General features: G+C 35.8%; 1 protein-coding gene across 1 annotated transcript in view; it reads right to left on the bottom strand.

Annotated features, from left to right (window-relative positions):
* Window positions 1-25665, bottom strand: part of si:ch211-256e16.3 (kelch-like protein 20) — a 33564-nt gene extending 7899 nt beyond the window's left edge. Inside the window, exons 1-10 of the mRNA XM_056454301.1 lie at window positions 25574-25665; window positions 19714-20000; window positions 16290-16616; window positions 13675-13818; window positions 11090-11276; window positions 9902-10048; window positions 7149-7277; window positions 5211-5387; window positions 90-236; window positions 1-8 (exon numbers count right to left, since the gene is read on the bottom strand). The exon at window positions 1-8 is cut by the window's left edge and continues 158 nt beyond it. Coding sequence (XP_056310276.1) covers window positions 1-8; window positions 90-236; window positions 5211-5387; window positions 7149-7277; window positions 9902-10048; window positions 11090-11276; window positions 13675-13818; window positions 16290-16616; window positions 19714-19983 — 1536 coding nt within the window. The 5' untranslated portion in view covers window positions 19984-20000; window positions 25574-25665. The remainder of the gene's footprint in view (window positions 9-89; window positions 237-5210; window positions 5388-7148; window positions 7278-9901; window positions 10049-11089; window positions 11277-13674; window positions 13819-16289; window positions 16617-19713; window positions 20001-25573) is intronic.
* Between the last annotated feature and the right edge of the window lie 360 nt (window positions 25666-26025).

The following is a 26025-nucleotide window of genomic DNA, read 5'->3' as shown; positions in this document are numbered from 1 at the left end:
CCATCCGCCTGCAGAGGAACAACCATCATCCAGTGCTCTACAGGATAAAACTCAATTAGCCGTTCAACTACAGGCCCCTATATATTCACCTATGACGTATATCTTGCCCTTCAGGATGCAGGACGCAGAGCCGGAGCGGGCGATCTGCATGGGCGCTACTTCACTCCACACGCATGTTTTAGGGTTGTACACTTGGGCCAGGTCTGTGCCATCGCCATCCTCCAAAACAGCACCTCCTGTAGGTTCAGATGGAGAACATTAGAAATGATGTTTGTTGGTTTCCTTCAAAGGTCCAGAACACTTTAATTTTCTCAAAAAACACACTGTGGGGTAATTTAGTAATGGGCAAATGGACAAGAGTTACTTTTAAAATATGGAAAAAGATACAAATTTCGTTAAAAATCAATCATTCAACTTCCCTATTATCTAGTATAAGTACACTAAATGCATTCATACCATCAGTATTATGGCTCGTTTCCACTGACTGGTACGGTACGGTTCGGTTTGGTACGGGTCAGCTTTATCAGGCTTGCGTTTCCACTAACAAGGGTACCCTTTTGGTGGGCGTGGTGTATGACAGACAGTTTCAGTCGACGTCATTCTCGCTCGAGGAAATGTCTACAATAAAGCTGTACGGGTCACTTACATATCATATGAGAAGCTCTTCTCACAAAACAGATGCTTCATACACATAAATACTTGTGTAGAAATGTTTATTACTAACTTTTCAATGAACATGAGTTGATTATAACTGCAGATCAATGACAGTGTGAAACAGTCTACTGTAACGTCTGTAAATATATTAAATAACTAAATAAATGAACATATATAAACACAAACAGCCCCTTACAGTCTCCGATATGTTACCAACTACAGAAGAACTACACACAGCAGACATTTCGTCAGTATTTAGGTTCAAAACAACAGAAATTATAGCCTACAGTCAGTGAAAACCTCTTATCTGTGTCTGTAATCTTCAGCAGCACATGTAGCCTCTGTTAGAGAGTAATTCCATCATTCCCGGTTCATATTAATCCAAAATGTGAAGATAATAAGTTAGTTAAACATGGCATTTTGTTCGCGTTTGCTGAAAAAATAATGTGCTCCTTTTTTTCCGACTTCTTCTTTGTTTCTTCACGCTCCACTCTCGCGTTTGTCAGTGTCTGACAGGATCGGGTTTCAAAAGCAGGTCAATAATCAAGCGCAGGTTATTATCATCAGCTCAAGAAGTTTGTTATTTCAGATATAATGTTAGACGCGTGGTGAGCGCTAGCAAGAAAGCGAAACCGCTCGCGCCTCAGACTGGCTCGTAAAAAACTACGGGGCACAGGGTAAATCTGCTCTTCTTCTCGGATTTGTGGCTGTTCATTAAGATAACGACAATGTTTGTTTGAGCCCAGATCGACCATGGCTCGTTGTTATATGTATTTATAATTCTGCTTTAATCTCTCGCTGTGTATTTCAAACATGGCGGTTTTTTTGTTTTCATTCTGGCTTGTTGCGTAAGCGAATGACGTATCTCTGTAAACCAATAGCGTTCAGCTGCGCGTGTGGCTCCGCCTTTTGGTACCCTTTCTCGTGTTTGGTACCCTTTCGAAAGGGTGCCGAAAAAGTGGTACGGTACGGTTCGGTTCGGTACGCTTTTTGACAGTGGAAACGGCCATAAAAGCGTACCAAACCAAACCGAACCGTACCGTACCACTCAGTGAAAACGGGCCTTTGTGAACTGGATTTAAAAAAATGGTCAAATAATGGACTGAATTTCCTATATCAGCTTATTGACAATAACATTTAAAATCATTCGAACAATTAGAAGAAGAATTTCAATGACCAAGAACAGATTTCTACAGATATTTACAAATAAGAGATTATCTTACAAAACACAAAGAATGGGAGAATATCGTCAATCCGAACGAAATAGAGAAGTTAATGATGAAAATACAGATGGAGACTACGAAAATCTGATTTCGATTTTGGCTTCTAACGATTATGAAAACGCATTAATCGAGATAAACGATTATTGCAACCTATACCGCCCCCTTTCCAGTTGGACACATTTGTTGCTCTGCTAAGCTCAGTTCCACGTGCAAATGACTAAAAGCATGTGCTGTAATGTAACGTTTGCAGCAAGGGATGCGCATTATTCATTGATGTACGATCGAATTATTCATTTTTTAATAGCGCGAAAGAGCACATGCACACGCCGCGCTTAGCCTCGGAGACGAGCAGAGCAGACACATCTAACGCCATCTTAATGCGAGCGCTTTAATGGTCAAATACATGCAGAGAGCGGTGTTTAGTAAATATTCATATTAACCCTCATTTGTTTAATAAACAAAAGAGTTGAGAATCAAAAGACACGTGAAAGTGAAACTATATCAGAGCCGCGCTATTCTTAAAGTGACAGCGCACAATATTCCTGCTGCCGACTGTTTATATTATTAATCAAACAACAAAAGGAGAAAATCCCTCACTGCTCTTGACTGAAGGACTTTTGTAGCTTTTTTTTGTACATTGAAGATGCTTAAAGCACTGTTTAAACATAACAGATTTAATAACTCATTTCTGATAACTGATTTCTTGTATCTTTGCTATGATGACAGCACATTATATTTGACTAGATATTTTTCAAGATTCTAGTACTCAGCTTAAAGTGACATTTAAAGGCTTAATAAGGGAAATTAGGCAAGTCATTGTATAACAGTAGTTTCTTCTGCAGACAATCAAAATTATATATTGCTTAAAGGGACTAATAATATTGATATTATTAAAACCTGCTTTTATTCTAGCCAAAATAAAACAAATAAGCCTAGAAAAAATACTATAGGAAATACTGTGAAAAATTCCTCTGTTAAACGTAATTTGGTTAAAATATTTATATATAAAAAAAAATTCACAGAAGGCGAATATTTTTGACTTTAACTGATAATCGTTTTGAATAATCGTGATTACAATTATGACCAAAATAATCGCGATTATGATTATTCCCCTAATCGAGCAGCCCTACTACTGGCAAGCAAATCATCTCTAAACTATATAAAAGTCTGTTATCATATCATTCATATAATACTTTTGCATATAAAGAACGGTGGGAGGCTGAAATGCAGGTAGATTACACAAGTAAACTGGATTGATATATGCTCAGAAGCCCATAGAGTTACAAACTGAAATGTATGGAGCAGTGGTGTAGTCCTATAAAAAAAGGTGGTGTACTATTACACCCGACCCAAATGATGAAACTTAATGTTTATTTGATTCATTAGCTATATATATATATATATATATATATATATATATATATATATATATATATATATATATATATATATATATATATATATATATATATATTATTATTTTTTTTACTTCAGTTACCTGGAACTATTCTAAATTCTAAACTAAAGTTTCAGTGATTCAAATTATCTGGTTAGATGGAGTCTACAGTTAACAACTCACTGATTCAAACGATCCATTTAGAGCAAGTCTCCAATTCATAACACACTGATTCAAAAGATCTGATCAGAGCAAGTCTCCAGTTAAGCGAATCACTTATGCAAACGATCCATTTAGAGCTAATCTACAGATTTCCAGATTTAAATTATACAGTCAGTTTAAGTCTAAAATTAACAACTCATTGATTCAAATGATCCGAACAGTGTGTATCCAGTTAATGACTCACTGATTTAAATGATTCCTTTAGAGCAAGTCTACAGTTGACGAAACACTGAATCAAAATATCTAATCAGAGCAAGGCTCCAGTTAATGATTCACTTTTTCAAATGATCCATTTAGAGTGAGTATACAGATTTACTGAGTTAAATTATACAGTCAGTTTAAGTCTCCAGTTAACAAGTTACTGATTCAAATGATCAGCTTGGTGTGTGTCTCTGGTAAATGACTCACTGATTCAAATGATCCATTTAGAGCAAGTCTACTGTTAATGACACTCTGATTTAAAAGATCTGATCAAAGTAAAGCTCCAGTTAATGATTCACTTATTCAAATGATCCATTAAGAGTGAGTCTACAGATTCACTGATTCGAATTAACAACTCAGTACAAGTCTACAGTTAACAACTCACTGATTCAAATAATCTGCTCAGTGTGAGACTCCAGTAAATGACTCACTGATCCAATCTATCCATTTAGAGCAATGACCCACTGATTTAAAAGATCTGATCAAAGCAAGGCTCCAGTTAATGATTCGCTTACTCAAATGATCCATTAAGAGGGAGTTTACAGATTCACTGATTCATCTGATCCAGTCCAGCCTCTCAATAAAAAAAATTACTGATTGAAGGGATTTGGTCACAGTGAGTCTCCAGTTAATGATTCACTAATTCAAATGATCTCTTTAGAAAGAGTCTATATACTCACCGATTCAGAATATTTAATCAGTGTGAGTCTTCAGTTAGTGACTCACTGATTTAAATGATTCTACAGTTAATGACCAGTCAGTATAAGTCAACAGTAATGACTCACTGATTCAAAAGATCTGATCAAAGTAAAGCTCCAGTTATTGATTCACTTATTCAAATGATCTACTTAGAGTGAGTCTACAGATTTACTGATTCAAATTAACCAGTCAGTATAAGTCTACAGTAAACAACTCACTAACTCAAATGATCCACTAAGTGAGAGACTTCAGTAAATGACTTACTGATTCAAGCTATCCATTTAGAACAATGACTCACTTATTTAAAAGATCTGTTTAAAGTGAGTCTTCAGTTAATGATTCACTAATTCAAATGATTTCTTTAGAAAGAGTCAACATATTCACAGATTCAGATTATTCAATCAGCATGAGTCTTCAGTTAGTGACTCACTGATTTAAATGATTCTTCAGTTAATGACCAGTCAGTATAAGTCAACAGTAAACAACTCACTAATTAAAATGATCCACTTAGTGTAAGACTCCTGTAAATGACTCACTGATTGAATCTATCCATTCAGAGTAATGACTTACTGATTCAAAAGGTCTAATCAAAGTAAAGCTCCAGTTCATGATTCACTTATTCAAATGATCCATTTAGCACGAGTCTACAGATTTACTGAATATTAGTTCTGATTATTTGATATATATCATACATTCTCATTTGTAAACAACATTAGACCACATGCTGTCTACAGAGCTGCATGTAAGCTGAAATATAATTTGGGTGTTATAGTTTCAAATATTTTAGCAATATTTCAACAGCAGTTCTGCTATACCTGTCACATAGAGTAGTCCATCCAGCGAGACCACAGCAGGACTGGTGACCGCCATCTTGACCGACTCCATGAACTGCCATGTATTTGTGTGAGGATTATAACACTCCACAGAGTCCAGGCGGGAGCGGCCCTCCCAGCCGCCCACAGCAAACACATATCCATCCAACATCACCAGCCCTGAAGAGACAAGGCAGACTGCTGAAGCAATAACTATTAATAAGCAGGTAACTAGTAGGTAATTGAGCTAATAACCTTAGTTAATGGTTTGTTAATAGCATGAATTGTACAGTAAAATAAAGTGTGGCCAAATATATTAACTAATTCTTTACATGCCTGAGTCAATTCTTATATAATATGATCTAAACCAGGGGTCGGCAACCCAAAATGTTGAAAGAGCCATATTGGACCAAAAAAAACAAAAAACAAATATGTCTGGAGCCGCAAAAAATTAAAAGTCTTATATAAGCCTTATAATGAAGGCAACACATGCTTTATATATCTATATTAGCCTACTATCAATATGACTAAGTTGGCTACAAATACATAAAAAGCCTTCATGATTAAATGTTTATTTTCCCTGCAGCGCATCCTGTAGTGAATGACGCACCGCGTGACTACTCTGTTGTACGATGCCGCCTCAAGTTTAACTTCATTACAATATTAATGAACCATGTTTCATTGCTTTGATGAAATTAAAGAAATCCAGTGGTATTAACTGGATCATTTCTTCTTGCGGCCCATCGGAGTTCACATACCTGCATAAAAGCGCAGTCTGTTCAATATCGATCACATCACACGACTCATCACAAGCAATTGAGTATGCTGGTGCTGAATTAATGTCCTTGATTTGCTGATCGGTGATGTTGCCTGCCATTTTAATGGCCCTTTCCTTCACTGTCTTAGCGGAGAGAGGCATGTCTTTGATTTTCTGTGTTATCTCAGTTTTGTTTTTAAAGTCTGCAAATAGGTGTTCTGATATGTTGATGAACGACTCCTTCATGTAGTCACCATCTGTGAACGGTTTTCCACGCTTTATTATCTCCCGGGTTGCAACAAAACTTGCAGCAGTAGTAGAGTTTGGAGATGCAATCCACTTCTTAAATCTATTTTTGCGCTCCTCTAATTTCTCCAGAAGTAATGCAATCGCACTTTTTCTCTCACTCCCAATTGGATACTCGGCTGCAAATGTAGCATGCCTTCCCTGGAAATGTCTTTCCACATTACTCTTTTTGTTATTTGACAACTTCTCGTTACAGAGCAAACATTCAGGCAATCCTTCCGCATTGGCAATGAATGCAAATGATTTGATCCAAGAAACGTTGAATCCTCTGTTCTCCTCAGTTATTTTTCTCTTTTTCCCTTTGGGATCCATGGCCCATCACACAGCCGCCGGTTTGTTTGCAACAGCCACCTGCCTGGCATCCTGCCCTGCTGATAGAAACGTGTGTCGCAGGCTATGACGCAAATCTTCGTTCACAGAAATGTTGAAATGTAATATTTATTCTACACATTTTTACAGCATTAGAAAACGTTTTGTGTCATGTTTGTCCTCCTACAGAAACTATATTAAACAAAAAATATATTTCCCTCCCCCATCTTTTTCCATTTTCAAACATTTTTGAAAAAGCTCCAGGGAGCCACTAGGCAGCGCTAAAGAGCCGCATGCGGCTCTATAGCTGCGGGTTGCCGACCCCCGATCTAAACTATTAGTAAATAACTAGATTCATGATAAGCCAGGATTTTATATGTCTTATCCCTTTTCTCTTTTTTTTGATAACGAACTTAAATCTGAGATTCTGAAAACAAGATCAAAATTTAGCAAGATCAGAGAAAACATCACTCAAGCAGAAACTTGCTATTAAACATGATTAAGTTGCATTATTGGTAACAGAGGCGTTCAGCAACAGCAGAAACAATCCATTAACATGCTGCCATTACCCAGTTCTGATCTCGCCACGTTCATGGGTGCCATCTCTAACCAGGAGTCAAAACAAGGGTCATAGCGCCACATCTCTCTGCTGGCGGAGCCATCCGGAAACTCACCGCCAGCCAAATACAGCATAGAGCCTGCAGAAACACACACACAAACACACGTACATCAAACTGAGAAAATGTCTTCTGCTCATATTTGACCACTGGCCCTTTAATGCTACCTAAACACCTTATTTACACTACTGATCAAAAGTAAGGGATCAATAACATTTAAGTATTTATTTATTAATTAATTCAGCAAACATTAATAGGGACCGTAAAGACATTTGTAATACTGCGGAAGGTGTTTATTTAAAAAATACAATAATCTTATTAACATTTTATTTTTTTTAATTGTAGAAAAGATTTTTCTTGTGCATCAATTCAACCTTTAAATCACACACATATATATATATATATATATATATACATAAATACACATATATATATATATACATATATACACACATATGTATGTATGTATGTATATATATATATATATATATATATATATATATATATATATATATATATACATACACATATACATACATACATATATATATATATATATATATATATATATATATATATATATATATACATATATATATATATATATATACATATATATATATATATACATATATATATATATATATACATATATATATATATATATATATATATATATATATATATATATATATATATATATATATATATATATATATATACATACATACATATATATATATATATACATACATATATATATATACATATATATATATATATATATACATACATATATATATATACATATATATATATATATATATATATATATATATATATATATATATATATATATATATATATATATACATATATATATATATATATCAGTGCCTCCAGGGTTTTGTCCAATTATTCTATCTATCTATCTATCTATCTATCTATCTATCTATCTATCTATCTATCTATCTATCTATCTATCTATCTATCTATCTATCTATCTATCTATCTATCTATCTATCTATCTATCTACCTATTTATCCATCCATCCATCCGTCCATCTGTCTATCTGTCTGTCTGTCTGTCTGTCAGTCAATCATAAGATTGTTATTATAATAAGACTATATTATAATAAGATTATAATAATACGCATAATATTTGCACATCAAAACACAAGAAGTGAAGCAAATAAGGTTTTGAGAAAAGCCATCTAAAGAAATCTGTCCATTTAGACCATAAATATAAGTGTCTCTGCAGAATCCTGGAGGGACTGATAAATTACATGTTTAACTATACTCACACAAACAGCAGTTCAATCCAGTGAAAATTTAATGTTACCAAACATCACCGTTAAAGAATCATTTGAAAACTGTATTAATTTTTTTATTAATTGATGCAAACTTTTGAATTGTATTATAAATCTCTCACCATTTAAATATTCACTTACAAACCTTAATTATTTCTTAACGTTGAGCGCTAGAAAAATACAACAGATCTGGATGCACATAATAAAAACTATTTATACAAACTGATATAACAATACGCAGCAATAACATGAACAACTAATTGTATTTAAATGTACATTGGTGCACATATACAGTTGAAATCAGAATTATTAGCCCCCCTTTGATTTTTTTTTCTTTTTTTTAAATATTTCCCAAATGATGTTTAACAGAGCAAGGAAATTTTCACAGTATGTCTGATAATATTTTTTCTTCTGGAGAAAGTCTTATTGTTTTATTTCAGCTAGAATAAAAGCAGTTTTTAATTTTTTAAAAAACATTTTAAGGTCAAAATTATTAGCCCCTTTAAGCTATATTTATTTCCGATAGTCTACAGAACAAACCATCATTATACAATAACTTGCCTAATTACTCTAACCTGCCTAGTTAACCTAATTAACCTAGTTAAGCCTTTAAATGTCACTTTAAGCTGTATAGAAGTGTCTTGAAAAATATCTAGTCAAATATTATTTACTGTCATCATGGCAAAGATAAAATAAATCAGTTATTATAAATGAGTTATTAAAACTATTATGATTAGAAATGTGTTGAAAAAAATCTTCTCTCCGTTAAACAGAAAATGGGGGAAAAATAAACAGGGGGGCTAATAATTCTGACTTCAACTGTATGTTTTTGTTAAATATTAAAGCCATGTCATTAAAGGCTTCTACATTTGTCTAACAGTTGTTTCGATGGCCTTGGATTGATGAGTTTCAATTGTATTTTTATATCTAAAATGTACAGTTGAATTCAGTATTATCCTCCTGAATTATAGAATTGTTTTCCCCAATTTCTGTTTAACGGAAAGAAGTTTTTTTTAACACACTTCTAAACATAATAGTTATGATAAATGATTTCAGATCACTGATTTGTAACTGTATACAAACGAAAACAAATACTGCTTAAGAGAGCTAATAATATTGACGTTAAAATGATTTTTAAGAAAAAGCTGCTTTTATTCTAGCCAAAATAAAACCGATAAGACTTTCTCCAGAAGAAAAAATATTATCGGAAATACTGTAAAAAATTCCTTGCTCTGTTAAACTTCATTTAGGACATATTTGAAAAGGGAAAAAAAATTCACAGGAGAATGACTTATTTTAACTTCAACTGCAGATACAGCAACAGTTCTGCTTTATTTTCCAACTGTATCATTCTTTTTGAATGCACAAAACATCACAGTGATTGAGTTTCTCTCACCGGACACAACCAGGCCGTGTTTGCTGACAGCGAAGGGCAGGCAGGCGAGGCTCTTCCACTGGCCATTGAGAGGATCGAAACTCTCCACACTGCGGAGAACAACCTTATCGTCCTCTCCTCCGACCGTCACGATCACCTCAGCAGTTCCTATCCCACACAAACACAGAATAGATTACACTCATCATACAGTGCACAGCACACGCCACAGCTCTGATGTTCTCTGTATAATACATTATTCCCATAGTCTTGAGCGGTACAGCAGGAGTGTTCACTTGAAGAACAACACCAATAGTGGTCTCAGTTTATGGTAAACATTCAGGACAGTGAACACATCAGCAAAACACCGGTGGCTTTTAAGACGGGTATGGTTAAAGTTTTGAACATGTATATAGTAGGGATAGTTTAAAGGTAACTTAAGGTAAGAAATGGGTTTACTGATACGACTAGGTTTAATGGTTCGGTTAAGGTAAGGGCCAGGCTTTGTTCACTGAAAAATGTAAAAAAAAAAAAAACTAAATTCAAATTATTTTATATTCACAGAAAAAAACTGTATGTTTGATAGATAGATAGATAGACAGACAGACAGACAGACAGACAGAGAGACAGAGAGACAGACAGACAGACAGACAGACAGAGAAATAGATAGACAGACAGACAGACAGACAGAGAAATAGATAGACAGATAGACAGACAGACAGACAGACAGACAGAGAAATAGACAGACAGACAGACAGACAGAGAAATAGACAGACAGACAGACAGACAGAGAAATAGATAGATAGACAGACAGACAGATATTTTAGTTTATGCTTTTCTTTTTGCATTACTCTCTTGTAACCAGCAGATGTCCTCAATCTGTTACGTTTCTAACATATCTGACCAGTGAATCCAGCTTGTGTAATCTACATCAGTTTTTCCCAACCCTGTTCCTGAAGGCACACCAACAGTACACATTTTCAACCTCTTCCTATTTAAACACACCTGAATCAACTCATCAGAACACTAGAAGAGACTCCAAAATCTGAAGCTGATGGGTCAGATAAGGGAGACATCCAAAATATGTACTGTTGGTGTGCCTCCAGGAACAGGGTTGGGAAACACCGATCTATATATTTAAAATATGAATTTAGTGATTATGGTCGGTGTAATGGTATGAACGTTGTAATGTATTAGAGAGACTCTGCAGACCTGTAGCGCGTCGAGGTCTTGCTCGAGGGCTGTACAGCTCTCCCCGGCGGTCCTGCAGCAGTAAATAATCCTTGGCCTCGGAGATCAGCTTCTGGCACTGGAGAGACTCCTTCACCACATCCAGAGTCTCGATGACATCATGAATGTAGTAGGGGCTGATGAGGGGCAGGCGGATGTGCTCCAGGACCTGCAGAAACACAGTCACATCGGCCTAAGCGCAGACATACTCATATACAATTATATATATGAAAGTATACTTTCGTGAGTATACTCATGAAAACTCCCTTCTGAGATGGGGTGGAGGGGGGGGTTCATGCCAATCTTGTGTTGAACTAACCCTTGAAACCCAATAACGAACAGGGATTGCAATGTTTGTCTGCAGCTCCACATCAACACTGTACATTAATAAACTCTTTAACCTCCCGTGAGATATGAAATCAGCCTTCCGTAACTAAGATCCAGACTTAAAATAGCTGCCTGGCAACAATGATATGTACACACAGCTGATCCTGTCCAATCATGGCTAGGTTTGCGTTTCTCTGTGCACTTCATAATCATAGGCTGTAAGGGCTTAGTTCATCAAAAACACACAAAGACGGCTAATCCCAGACATCTGCTGGAGCTCCATCACTGACATCAAAGAGGAAACACTGATCATGCTAGAAAAAAACTCCTCACACAGGCACACACAGTAACCTGCAGCAGCCCAGTAATACAATACACACCTTCAGCTAAAAACTATATACCTGCAAACGGGAAATGAAGCGAATTTCCAGTATAATTTGGTGCAATGAGTTTGTTCACAATTACTTTGTGCAATTTCTTTCTTTCTTTCTTTCTTTCTTTCTTTCTTTCTTTCTTTCTTTCTTTCTTTCTTTCTTTCTTTCTTTCTCTTTCTTTCTTTCTTTCTTTCTTTCTTCTTTCTTTCTTTCTTTCAAATGTCATTCTAAAGATCATGTCAACAGGTTTTAAGTTTATTATTATTATAGTACATTCTAGCTCTTTTTTTTTCACCATGATATTCATTCATTCATTCATTATTTCATTTTCTTTTCGGCTTAGTCCCTTTGTTAATCTGGGGTTGCCACAGCGTAATGAACCACCAACTTATCCAGCATATGTTTTACGCAGTGGATGCCCTTCCAGCTGCAACCCATACATACTCATTCCCACACATACACTACGAACAATTTAGCTTACCCAATTCACCTATAGAGCAGGTCTTTGGACTTGTGGGGGAAACCAGAGCACCTGAAGGGAAACCCACGCCAACACGGGAAGGACATGCAAACTCCACACAGAAATGCCAACTGACCCAGTCGAGGCTCGAACCAGCGACCTTCTTGCTGAGAGGTGACAGCGCTACCCACTGTGCCACTGCGTAGCCCTTCACCATGATATACAAGCTTAAAATTTCAAGGCCTTCAAGTTATTTTCAGTTTTTTTTTCTTCTTTTTTTAGGATTTCTGATTAATTTGCTTGTGTAAATAACTAAGAACCCTATCATACACCCGGCACAATGAGGCACAAGATGTGTTTGGCGCGATGTGTTGCTATTTTCAGACCAGCAAACATTAATTTTCCCGCTTTGCGCCACGTTGTTTAAATAGCAAATTCATTTGCGCTGACTTGTAGACTCATGGCTGTTCCGGTCTAGAAAAGAGGTGTGTTAAGACGCATAGTTGGCGTGCACTGGCGTGCACAATGTTAGTAATTTGCATAATACATGCCCAAACCAGCTCCATATAAGGGCTTTCTGCAAAGTGGCACTTGTGCAGAGAAAATTATGAGACAGCAAATTATGAATTAAGAAGAGACAATTATGGCATTAAAAACAAAAGAATAAGAACTTTAAGGACAATGAAAGTTTTGATGTTGGATGTGGAACATACTTTCAGTTCTGAAAACCCAAGGAGAAACGCACTGCGTTTTTGATGACTTTTCACCATTATTGTTTTGATGCTCAGGCACTTTTTTTCTGCATAGAGTTGACTATTTCCTACTGCAGTCACACAGAGCACACCGTCAAAACACAAGGTGCAGTTGATGCCAATAGAAATCCATCTCAAAAAGCTACCTCCAGCCGCCAAAAAAAAAAAAACACATTCTCTGTGATCGGGGCCTAAATAGCCAATAATCACTCTCAGGAAACATATCTGTCCAGTCTCTAAAGAGACGTCACAGCTGCCTCCAAGCACAAGGTGCGACACAATAATCTTCAGTTATACAAGCATAGAGAAGGTGATTGTTGTTTGGACCTCTAAATAAACATATATAATTATATATAAGTGAACAGTGCATTTTTAAAGTAGATCAAAAAATGGCTACCAGCTATACGGCGGTGTAAAAGGGTCTATTGTTGCCCAATAGTCCACACAATAACTACCCACAGTTGATTTTTAATAACAGAAATAGTCAAACTAACTAGAAATAGTCACTCCATTGGCACATGCAAATAGTCAAGACCAAAAATGTAAGCTCATGCAAATGTTTTGCTAATTATTCAAGTTTTACCAAATGCATTCATACAGAACTAGCTCTGGTCTACTGTAGGTAAAGTCACTGCATTTTGGGTTGTGTCTGACCTTCTCGAAGCTCTGTCTGCGCGAGAGGCTCTTCTCCAGCCAGACAATGGCCGCCTCAAACACCGTCTCCTCTTTTGGCACGTTCAGATGGTCACTGGAAATGATCTCGATCAGTTTATCGCCACACAGAGAGAGAAACTCCTCCTGATGGGGACAAACAGAAGAGAATCGAGAAGTTTATTCCCAGTTTAATGAAATCATCTTTCTATTACTCAATTTACCTCTGCACATTTCTAGATTGTATTTTTTTTTAATAAGATAATGTGAGCGAGGGCTGGCTGAGACCAACTTGGACTATTCAAATTATTATATTACATTACATGGTTGAATATTAAAAACAATCAATGAAGTAATTTTGTGGAGCCAGGGTTACATGACTACAGCAAACGGAAGAAGAACGGTTACTTTGTTATTTAGTTTTTTAATAACAACCATAATACAACTGTGACCTGGACCACAAAACCTATGTTGCACAGGTATATCAGTGGGAATATTAGTCCAAATGACAGATTTTTCTTTTATGAAAAATATCATCAGAATATTAAGAAAAGGTCATGATCCATCCTACAGTTTTTGATTAGTAATGTGCTGTGCTAAGAGCTTAGATTGGACTAATTTAAAGGTGATTTTCTCAAAATTTAAACTTCTTTGAACCCTCAGATTTTCAAATATTTGTATCCAGTGTTTCATTTAATTGTGAGGTCCTGGAACAGATAGGGTAACGGATCCAGCATGTTACCAGCGGATGGAAAGGTGTCAGGGATGAAAGTGAATAAAGAGGGTGGTGGAAGGGGGAGGTGTTGTCGAGGACTGAAGAGCAGGGAGGGGAGGGGGCGGGGAAGAGGGTTGGGGAGTCGCGGAAGAAAGTGAAGAGCAGTGTGAGAAGGGAAGTCGGTAAAATAAGGTGCCGGATCAAATTTCAGAAGTGTTGAAGAGAAATGAGAAATCAGGTCCCCCCTGCAATCAAGTCTGCTTAGGACCACAATAGATCGTCTGTGTTGAATGACTGATCAAAAACTATTGTACTTCTCCACAGTGCAATTATAATCATATTTGGAGCTTTTTATAGTCTATTCTCAGTCTTGCCATTTTAACAAGACTCATATTAGTGGCATTATTATCGGTAACTACAAGTTAAGGATATGCATAGTTAAAATAATTGAACTATAATAATAATAAACGTTTGTAAAAATTAAATGATGTCTTTTTGATGTTTTTATGTGTTTATATGTAACATATATTTACATGAGAAGTGGCAGCAAGTCAAAATTTATCTAAAAAGAAAGCTTTACATATGCCTTTAGTTGTACATCAGTATACAAATTACATAAATTTAAAAGAGATTTCACTGCATTTATATATACATACATATATACATACACACACATATATATATATATATATATATATATATATATATATATATATATATATATATATACATATATATACATTATATATATATATATATACATATATACATACATATATACATACATATATATATATATATATATATATATATATATATATATAATATATATATATATATATATATATATATATATATATATATATATATATATATATATGGTGTAGTTTATATAGTAGGCGTAGTTTGTAGCACCTGATTAATAAATATATATTTATTAATCAGGTGCTACAAACTACACCTATTACAACTCCAGAGAACCAATAGGATCCTAGGTGGACCCAATTGTCAAGGGGGGCCCGATTTCTCATGACACCGGCACTAAATCTCACCTCAGCAGCATTTATTTGAGAGCGCTCTTCTGATCTGTGCGCTCTTAAAGCGGCTTATATTTGAAGGGGCGTGCAAGAAGTTTTGTGCATGAGCAGAAAAAAATTGCCGCGCAAGCAAAGAGATCCGCATGCTCGTAGGCTATTACGCTGTATTTGTCATTGAAATATTGCCACAGGTAGTGTAAAAAAGGCCTGCCACCACAGCTGGAAAAAATCCTAGAGGAAACACTGCATATATATATATATATATATTTCTTATTCCAAAATATTTCCCTCTACTATAAATCACTATAGTATTTAAATTGTTAAACATCTGGTTTTATTGTATTTTTTGTTATTTACTATAATGTGTTTCTGTTTATTACAGAGCATATTATTTACAGTAAGTAACTGGACTGAACTATCATGCCTCATATGTTTCATTGACTAAGATATGATTGACTTGGATTTAAGTTGCTTCAATTTAAAAATGAAAATTGTAAAAATAGCTTAGATGTAGCTTTTAACTTAGTTTGCTACATTTCCCATTCCCAGCTTTTAGTGTAGTTAAGCTACATTGTAAGTAGATTAGCTAATAGTTTAGCTCACTACATTTTTCAAGTAGCTTGCCCAACACTGTCAAATAGAATTGTTTGAAAACACTGACAGAGACATTTTTTAGTATTTTTAAAGTACTTGCTTACACAAAAACTGTACAAACGGTTTTGCTATTTTGGTAAAAAAACAATTTTTTCATGGCAAGACTGACATTTGCATGTAATTGCTCAATATTTTTATCCAAGTTTATCATACAGTCAAAATCTTACAAAGGCCCATGCCTATTCCTCTCTCTCTTGTGAGTCTGTGTTCACCTGTTGGCTGACGGTGCTGAAGTGCTGCTGGATGTACTCCATGCTGCGTCGCTCCAGCTCTCGACACGAGTGCGCCTCGGCGAAGCAGTGGATGCCCACGCAGTTCATCTCGTCCATCTGGCGCTCCATGAAGCGGCAGCAGGCCTCGCGCACTGCCATCACGTCCAGCAGATTAGCGGCTGCCAGCAGCGCCTGCACGTTGGCCTTGGAGATCACCACCTCCGCTGTGTAGGCGTAGCTCACCAGCATCCCGATCATCTGCGGCTCCACCCCGTTAATAGCCACCCGTTCCTGACGAGACTCCATCAGGTCGGTGGAGAACATGGCCTGTGCCAAGTCAACCACACAGCTTTAGACATGCAGTAAGAGCTTCATCTATCCATTAAAGTACACATGAAATTAAAACGAACCCTAATGATTTTGTTAGCTCACATTGCTAGTTTTGTGGTGATCTGTGCATGTCATTACGAAAAAATGGTTTGCCAGATTATGGCTGAGTCCAAAATCACCTACTTCTCAGTAGGCATTACATGTGAATTTGAATTTACTACTCGACAGTTAGAAAAGTACGTTGTTTATAGTATTATTTTGAGCAGTTTGAATGGAACTCAAACGTACTACATCCGCCATTTTGTCCTGATCACGTGAGCTACCCGCGTTAGTTGTTTTACTTCACTACCATTCATGAATTCAGTCGTGAAGCATTATGGGGTAGTGTAATGTCCATCAGATGTGCACTTCAGAATCTCACCGGAAGTAGTAGGCCATCCGGGTACTTCTCGCATACTGTTTTTCGAATTCTATAGGTGCGTCACAAATCGCATACTTCTATTCTAAGCCATTTTGTAGTATAAATAGTGTAAGTAGTATATTCACTCTAAAAAGATTAAGGGCACTTTAAATACCCGGATGATGCACTTATTCAACTGTTAAAATGAAGTGCGGACGGCCGCAGCTTTGCTCACGTAGCAGAAGGGGCGGCGCTTTTAGGCACTGATGTTGGATTACTTATTTTAAATTGTGAAAGCAAAATTCTCCTATGAGAGAGATTATAGCACCTCCCGATGGTGAATGTGGTTATACTCATGGCAGGTAATATTTGGTAGTCATTTATTTTGCTAATTCGGCAACCGTCAAACGTTATCAGGGAAACAGTTTGAATATCTGCTAAGTAAAAAACCTATTAGTGTTCCATTTGGGACGATACTACATCATACCTGTCAACCCTCCTGTTTTTACCGGGATTCTCCCATAATTTACAGTTCTATCCCGCTATCATACCGTAAAAGTATTTCTCCCGTATTTTCAGTCTTTCTCTGAAGAGTGGCAAATTAACATTAAAGAACCGAGCCTCCCTATACACAACCCATACCGCCGAACACCAGGGGCCGCCCCTTGCTCTTAAATGTGAGTCTGTTCTGTGCTTTCGATTTGTTTACGGCGGGATTCCCTTTCCTTTTCATTACAGGTGCTGTCTCCTTTTCATACGCAGTCCTCAAAACAGTCATATAGTGGTGCATGACTGTCAGCTGACGCGCTCCATAGTGATCAATAGACGCTGTTTCCCAAACGGATTCTGTACACGCGATTTGAAGCGGAGTGAAAGTCTGGGTTTTGGGTGCGTGTTTGAACAGACATACACATAATTAATAATAATAATAATAATAATAATAATAATAATATCTAAAGATGTCGATCTTGGTTATTTTTTTTCAAACACAACTAATTTCGTCCTAAATGAGCATAAAAAGTTAGGAAAGCAATCGAAAGCTTTCATTATAACGTTAGATCTGTGCATTTTTAAAGTGACACCTCTGTTATATAATGTAATAAAAAGAAAAAAATCTAAATAAATAGGAGATTCATTCGTTGCTCTTTAATCAGAATGTGTAAGTTATACAGTAAAGAAATGGCTAATGAGATTTGATAGCTGGAATCTATTTCATTATAAATAAGCTGAACTGTTTGCTAATGTATTTGCTGCTAATGCATACCATTTAATTTTTCTTTTGTAAATAATAATAATAAAACATATTACTGACCATTTAACTGTTTATTTACAATGAAACAGCTCCAAATGAATATATTTAGTAATTTGGGGATATTTGGGGGGGGGGGGGGGGGGGGGGCATATCCCTTATTATGGTGGCATATCCCTTATTTTCACATCCCAATGTTGACAGGTATGTACTACATTCAAATACTATGCTGTTGAGTGTGTAAGTGCATAAGTACATAGTGTATGGTGTGCCATTTGGGACGCAGCTTTTGAATTCCAACATACTACGCACCTCGCATACTGTTTTATCGTACTACATAGTATAGAAGTATGCAATTTCAGACACAGCGTACGCCTGTTTGAGGTATTGGGTGTGCTTAACATACTTGACCACGCCCCTCCAACTGTCAAGTTTTTACAGCGCTATGACAACAAACAGAAATGGCGAGGAGGAGGAGTCTGTTAGGTTGTAATAACTCTGCCAAAACCCTTTTCCCGATCGTTCAGAATGAAATGCCTACTTTACTACATCCAATCAGCTCGCAGTAGAAAAAACATGAGACACCCCTCATACGGAAAAAAATACTTCCAGTTTATGCAGACTTTTAAGAACTGATTTGAGAATTTTTAAGAACAAATTGCTTTTATGTTCCCAGTGTGTGAACATCTTGCAATGAAACTTCCCAAACATGCTTAAAAATCAAACCGGAAAAGGGTAATTGTGTAGACAGTTTCTTAAAGGGCACCTATTATGCAAAAATCACTTTTATAAGAGGGTTGAACACAGTTGTGTGGCAACAATGTGTGAATATAACCAGCCTCTAATGGTAAAAATGTATTAATTTTTATTTTATATAATCACACTACACAAAAACAGTCTGCAGAAACACTTTGATTGACGTTCTCTCTTTGTACGTGTCATCAGAGGAGGAAAGCCCCGCCCATTAGTGACCACCTCTCCCTTATTAGCATAGAACATTAGTCTTGTTTAGATATAGTATCTGCCACTATGCTGACACACAGGTATCTGTAGCTCCGCCCTCTTTTGAAAAGTGCAAAATCTCATTTGAATTTAAAGCGACAGTCACCAAAATGGCACAATTAGTATCAATGCCTAAAAGGGGCAGTTTCAGAGCTACAAAACATTATTTGGGGCGTATTTTGAGCTGAAACTTCACATACACACTCTACGGACATCAAAGACTTACAACTTGTAAAAAGCGGCATATTAAGTCCCTTTTAACTACTATGTACTTGGATCAAAACAATAGTTTTTAATTTTTAAAAACATGTTAAAAACCTTATTTTTACCAAACTACTTTTGATCTTGCTAAAGTTCTGTAAAGTGAATCCACAACAAGCCCTTCCAGACAGCCTGACTTTCATTATCAGAGAAAAAAACCCCACAAAAAACACATTTATTACCTGAAAGTAAGAGCTGAAGGAGGCCAGAACGATGCGGTGACAGGGAAACTCCTGGCCTCCGCAGCACAGCGTCACATCGCAGAAGGCGTTATTGAGCCGTAAGCTGTTCAAGCCCTCCAGCACTTTGTTGGGATGCCGAGTCTCCACAAACACATAGTCTTCGCTGTCCAGAGAGGACAAGGGGAAGCCGGAGTCCTCCACACAAGGAGACGGAGGCAGCGTGGAGGTGGACGGAGACGTGGCCAGCAGATTCACAGCCATTATTTCCATCTCGGCGGTCAATCAGGCTGACGAAACAACACAGAATCACATAAACAATCTAAAACGGCTTTGTCTAATAATTTTAATTAACATGCATGTGTGCCCATTGATTAGAATGCATCATTTATTTTTCATTGATTTTTTATTATATTATTAATTAATTCATGAATTCATTCATTTATTTATTTTCCTTCAGCTTAGTCCCTTATTTATCAGGGGTCGCCACAGCGGAATGATCCGTCAACTACTTCAGCATATGTTTTACACAGCGGATGCCCTTTCAGTCGCAACCCAGCACTGGGAAACACCCATGCACACACACTCGTACACTACTGCCAATTTAGTTTATTCAATTCACCTGTACTGCATGTCTTTGGACTGTGGGGGAAACGGGAGCACCCGGAGGAAACCCACGCCAACACGGGGAGAACATGTAAACTCCGCACAGAAATGACAACTGGCCCAGCTGGGACTCGAACCTTCTTGCTGTGAGGTGACGGTGCTGACATCTGAGCCACTGTGCCTCCATATATTATATTATATTATATTATATTATATTATATTATATTATATTATATTATATTATATTATATTATATTATATTATATTATATTATATTATATTATATTACAATGCACAATATATGGTGATATTTACAATATATATTGAGAAATAAATAAAAAAATTCCAGATGACCTTTATTTGAAAACATTACATTAATTTAGTTTGATTGGGATGATTCTGGAGGAATCGTTTGACTAAAATGCAAATAATCAAATTGCAAGCATTGATAAATACAACAAATCAAAGATACAAGTGATATAAACAGTGCTTTACAACTTTCCTAGGAGTTTTAATAGTATTCAGCAACAGAAATTAAATAATAAAATGTAATATATTGTCATGTCTTAATGTCAGAAAATATGGTAGCCCTTTAAAATAATGCATTATTAATGTATTTACTAACATGACCTATGAATGAACAAGCTTGTACAGCATTTATTAATTATTAATCATAGTTTACTAATGCAATACAACATTTACTGATGCATTATTTAAATCCACAGTTGTGCCTATCAATATTAATGCACTGTGAGTTAACTACAACTACCATTACAACTAAATTAACTTCATTCTCATTACCTATTAGGGCTGCATGATATTGGAAAAATCTAGTATTGTGATATTTTTTGTCTGCGACATATATTGCGATATGAATCCAATTTCATTAGATGACTTGAATATCTCTATTTGTAAATATAGATTGATAAGGATGATTCTGTAGGCATGTACATCTGCATAAAATCTAATAAACAAGTTAAAAGCATGGATAAATACAATTAAAAGGAAAGATACAACTGAAATGAACATCTAACAGTATTCAGGACAGGTACAGTAATTGAAAAATAAAAATAATTCTGCAAAATTAATCGTCATTAACTTTACTAACGGCACAATTCCTTTAGCCAAATGCTTTTAAAATCCTCATACAGTCACAGGCTTCAATGATAAGTTATAATTCAGACTCGACGTTGCTTATCCTGCGATGTGCCTATTGCGAATGATCACATTGTGATATCAATGCTGAAAAGATATATAGTGCAGCCTTTTACCTAACATTAAGGAAGGTGAATAAATACTGTAAACAAACGGACGGACGGACGGATGGACAATAGATAGATAGATAGATAGATAGATAGATAGATAGATAGATAGATAGATAGATAGATAGATAGATAGATAGATAGATAGATAGATAGATAGATAGATAGATAGATAGATGGACGGGTGGATAGACAGATAGATGGACAGACAGACGGACGGACAGAAAAAAATAGAAAGAAATTAAATAATATAACACAAAAAAATAGATAGATAGATAGATAGATAGATGGATGGATGGATGGATGGATGGATGGATGGATGGATGGATGGATGGATGGATTGACAGATAAATGGACAGACGGACGGACAGACGGACGGACGGACGGACGGACGGACGGACGGACGGACGGACGGACGGACGGACGGACGGACAGACAGACAGACAGACAGATAGATAGATGGATAGATGGACATACAGATAAATGGACAGACAGACGGACGGACGGACGGACAGATAGATAGATAAAAAGAAAAAAATAGAAAGAAATTAAATAATATAACACAAAAAGAGAGAAAAGCATAAAGAGAGACACAACTACATAAGTACTATTGGTTTTGCAATGGTTTTAATTAGGGCTGCACAATATATCATTTTAGCATCGATATCGCAACGTGCACATCTGCAATAGTCACATCGCAGGATCTGCAATGTTGAGTTGTGAATATAATGAGCAGGAACACGTTTCAGATATGATTTGTGGAGTCATCGCCAGTTTAAACCCTAATAGAGTGCAAGACTTTTATTTATATGCGTTTAAAGAACTGTGATTAAGATATCAAGCGAATTTATACCCATAAATTTAATTTAACAATCATTAAATTGTATTAAATTATTTTTACAATGAAGACAACAGATTTGATTAATGTTAAATGATTGAGGTAAAGTTGGTTTTATATTCGCACATTTGTTCAGTGACAACTTGTGACACTGTCCCTGTTTTGTTTACCATGGTACTTTTGAATATTGGGTCTGAAATCTCATCTAAGTATGACTTGAAAACAACATTAGCACTATTTATTTGACTGTGAACAATGTTGTACTTAGATGATATTATTTCCCTATTTAGAAATAGATTTATTTATTAAGTTATATTAACTTAACGTTAGTTAAGGAGAAAGTCCGAATGTGCAAATTTAAAACCAACTTTACCTCAATTGTTGAATTTATGTTCTTAGGCTCCACAGAAAACCATAAAACACAAAACATTTTCAAAACATATTTTCAGAGTGCAAATTACAGGGGGGTTTGGAGGGGGATTGACCCTCCTAATTAAGGCTTGAAGGATGTCAAAAGAAGATGTAAGGGGGAAGTCAATCCTTTGAAACTGAGAAAAAAAAGTTCACTCTGATCTGTATTTTAAATAATAATGTTAATAATAAAATAATAGACATCCATTTGAGCACCACTATAATGGTTCATACCATTGTACCATACCATTGTGAATGCATAGACACGCCAATCAGTACATGTGGGAAAAAAGTCTTTTAACAGTCTGAAACCGGCAGATTTAGATCACCGATAGACACCGTAACAGTTCACAAGACGTGGAGAACCACATTTTCTCATAAAATGGGTGTTTTTTTCTAAATATTTCCTAAAAGTAGCTTCAAATGAGACGCATCGTATGCTTAGTTTGCCTTTATGTAGGCCGAAATATCTAATCAGGTCAGAATACACTAAATAGCCTATGCCACAAAAGACTGAACATTTAAATACATTTTATGAATAAATTAGATGTGATACACAAACTAACATTACCAAAGCATTGACCCCCCACCGATCGTCAATGTATATTTTGCACACTGTCTATTTTTTATTGGATTCATCTACTGTATGCTTGCAAAATGTTTATTATATTTTATGCAGATGTATGAATTCTTTACGATTAGAGTTATTTAGGTCATCTTTTATGAAATTATATTCATATTGCAATGTATATCACAGAAAAACTCGCCATGCCAGTGTTTTTCCAATATCATGCAGCCCTAGTTTTAATAAATATAATGTGGAAACGTTAATTAAGGTAAAGTTGGTTTTATATTCGCACATTCGTTCAGTGACAACTTGTGACATGGTCCCTGTATTGTTTACCATGGTACTTTGAATATTGGGTCTAAAATCTCATCAAAGTATGACTTGAAAACAACATAAGCACTATTTATTTGACTGTGAACAATGTTGTACTTTGATCATATGATTTCCCTATTTAGAAATAGATTTATTTATTAAGTAATATTATGTTAACGTTAGTTACGGAGAAAGTCTGAATGTGCGAATATAAAACCAACTACCCGAATGAAACTGTAATGGTCTTTTTTTCATCTCAAACTGAGGTAAAGTTGGTTTTATATTCACACATTTGTTCAGTTTGACAACTTGTGATATGGTAACATACGTTGTTCAACACGCTACTTTGAATTTTCAGTCTGAAATGGCATGCAAGTATGACGTCAAATCAACATTAGCACTATTTAATTGACCAATTCTGTACTTTAGTAATTAGAATTTGCAAAAAAACACTTTTCTGAAATGATAATATCAAGGAGAAAGTCTGAATGTGTGAATATAACAGCTTTACCCTATTTGTATTGATGTCACGTTAAAAACAGGGAATTTAAAGGGGAATATGTCCCAAAACACACTAGAAACAATTGAGGTAAAGTTGGTTTTATATTCACACGTTCCTTCAGTGACAACTTGTGACACGGTCCCTGTATTGTTTACCATGGTACTTTTGAATTGAGGTAAAGTTGGTTTTATATTCGCACATTCGTTCAGTGACAACTTGTGACATGGTCCCTGTATTGTTTACCATGGTACTTTGAATATTGGGTCTAAAATCTCATCTAAGTATGAATTAAAAACAACCTTAACCCTATTTATTTGACTGTGATCAATGTTGTTCCCTGATCACATGATTTCCCTATTTAGAATTAGCAAAGATTTATTTATTTTAAGTTATATTAAGTTAACTTTAGTTAAGGACAAAGACAGAATGTGCGAATATAAAGCCAACTTTACCTCAATTACTTTTGAATATTGGGTCTGAAATCCCATCTAAGTATAACCGGAAAACAACATTAGCACTATTTATTTGACTGTGAACAATCTTGTACTTTGATCATATGATTTCCCTATTTAGAGTTAGCAAATATTTATTTATTTTAAGTTATATTAAGTTAACTTTAGTTAAAGAGAAAGTCTGAATGTGCAAATATAAAACCAACTTTACCTCAATGAAACTGTAATCGTCTTTTTTCAACGCAAAGTGAGGTAAAGTAGGTTTTATATTCACACATTGGTTTTGACATGGTAACATATTTTTTACCACGCTACTTAGAATATTCGGTCTGAAATGGCTTTAATAATGTACTTTATAATTGTACTTTAATAATGTACATTAATAAACTACTTTAATAATAAGAATTTGCAAAAAAAACACTTTTCTGAAGTGATAATATCAAGGAGAAAGTCTGAATGTGTGAATATAAAACAGCTTTACCCCATTTTTATTGGTGTCACGTTAAAGACAATACATCTTACAGGGAATATGTCCCAAAACACACCAGAAACAATCAAAATGTATTGGTTTTAATAGCTTAAATTGAATGATTGGAATGTTTTTTTCATCAGGGTATGCATAAACAACCTGTCAAATAAAAATCAATGTACTTTCAGTTCAGCCCATATGTCATTTCTGTTATTGTTTACTTAAATTACAGCGAATGAATAAAGCGACCCGCGCTGTTGTGGTGCACATATGATGATTATTATTAATTTAAAAGGCAAACATGAGGTTTGTAAGGGGGAGTTGGCTGGCCAATGCAGTTAGTATAATTTCATTAATCCACACGAGTGAAGAGTGACAGTATTGCCGGAAACACTGGAAGCGACAGCGACACGCATGCAAACACAACAGACGCATCATCTTACCGAGAAGCATGTCTGAGGTGAAAACACGGCTCAAATTCTTCATATTTTCACCTGCAACTGTTTATGAAAAGTCGTGACGCCATGTCTTCTTCTTTAACAGTAGTCTGAGGAGCAGGATTGAGCACATGAGCAGAAAGCGCCGCCTGCCGACCTGGAGAAAAACACTGTACTGGTCAGTACGTCAGCACTGATCGAATGAGATTTACCTATGGTGTTGATTTGGGGGTTCTAAGCAATGGCGGATATGCAGGTATATGCTCACAGACTGTGCTCACAGACTGTGAGCATATACCATAGATTTTCAGTCAGCCAGCCCAAGTGCTTCCAGTGAACTGTCTTTCCATTACAATATCGACACGTTTAGAACCTGTTTTCTTTCAAAAATAAGTGATCTCCACTGCCTGATGGATAAAGTCGGTCTCAGAACCGACAAGAAGCACTGCATTAAATTC

The sequence above is a fragment of the Danio aesculapii genome, chromosome 3 (assembly GCF_903798145.1).
Source record: "Danio aesculapii chromosome 3, fDanAes4.1, whole genome shotgun sequence".
In the NCBI taxonomy this organism is placed as follows: domain Eukaryota; kingdom Metazoa; phylum Chordata; class Actinopteri; order Cypriniformes; family Danionidae; genus Danio; species Danio aesculapii.
The sequence above is the reverse complement of the archived record's forward strand: the minus strand, read 5'-3'. Positions and strand labels throughout refer to the sequence as shown.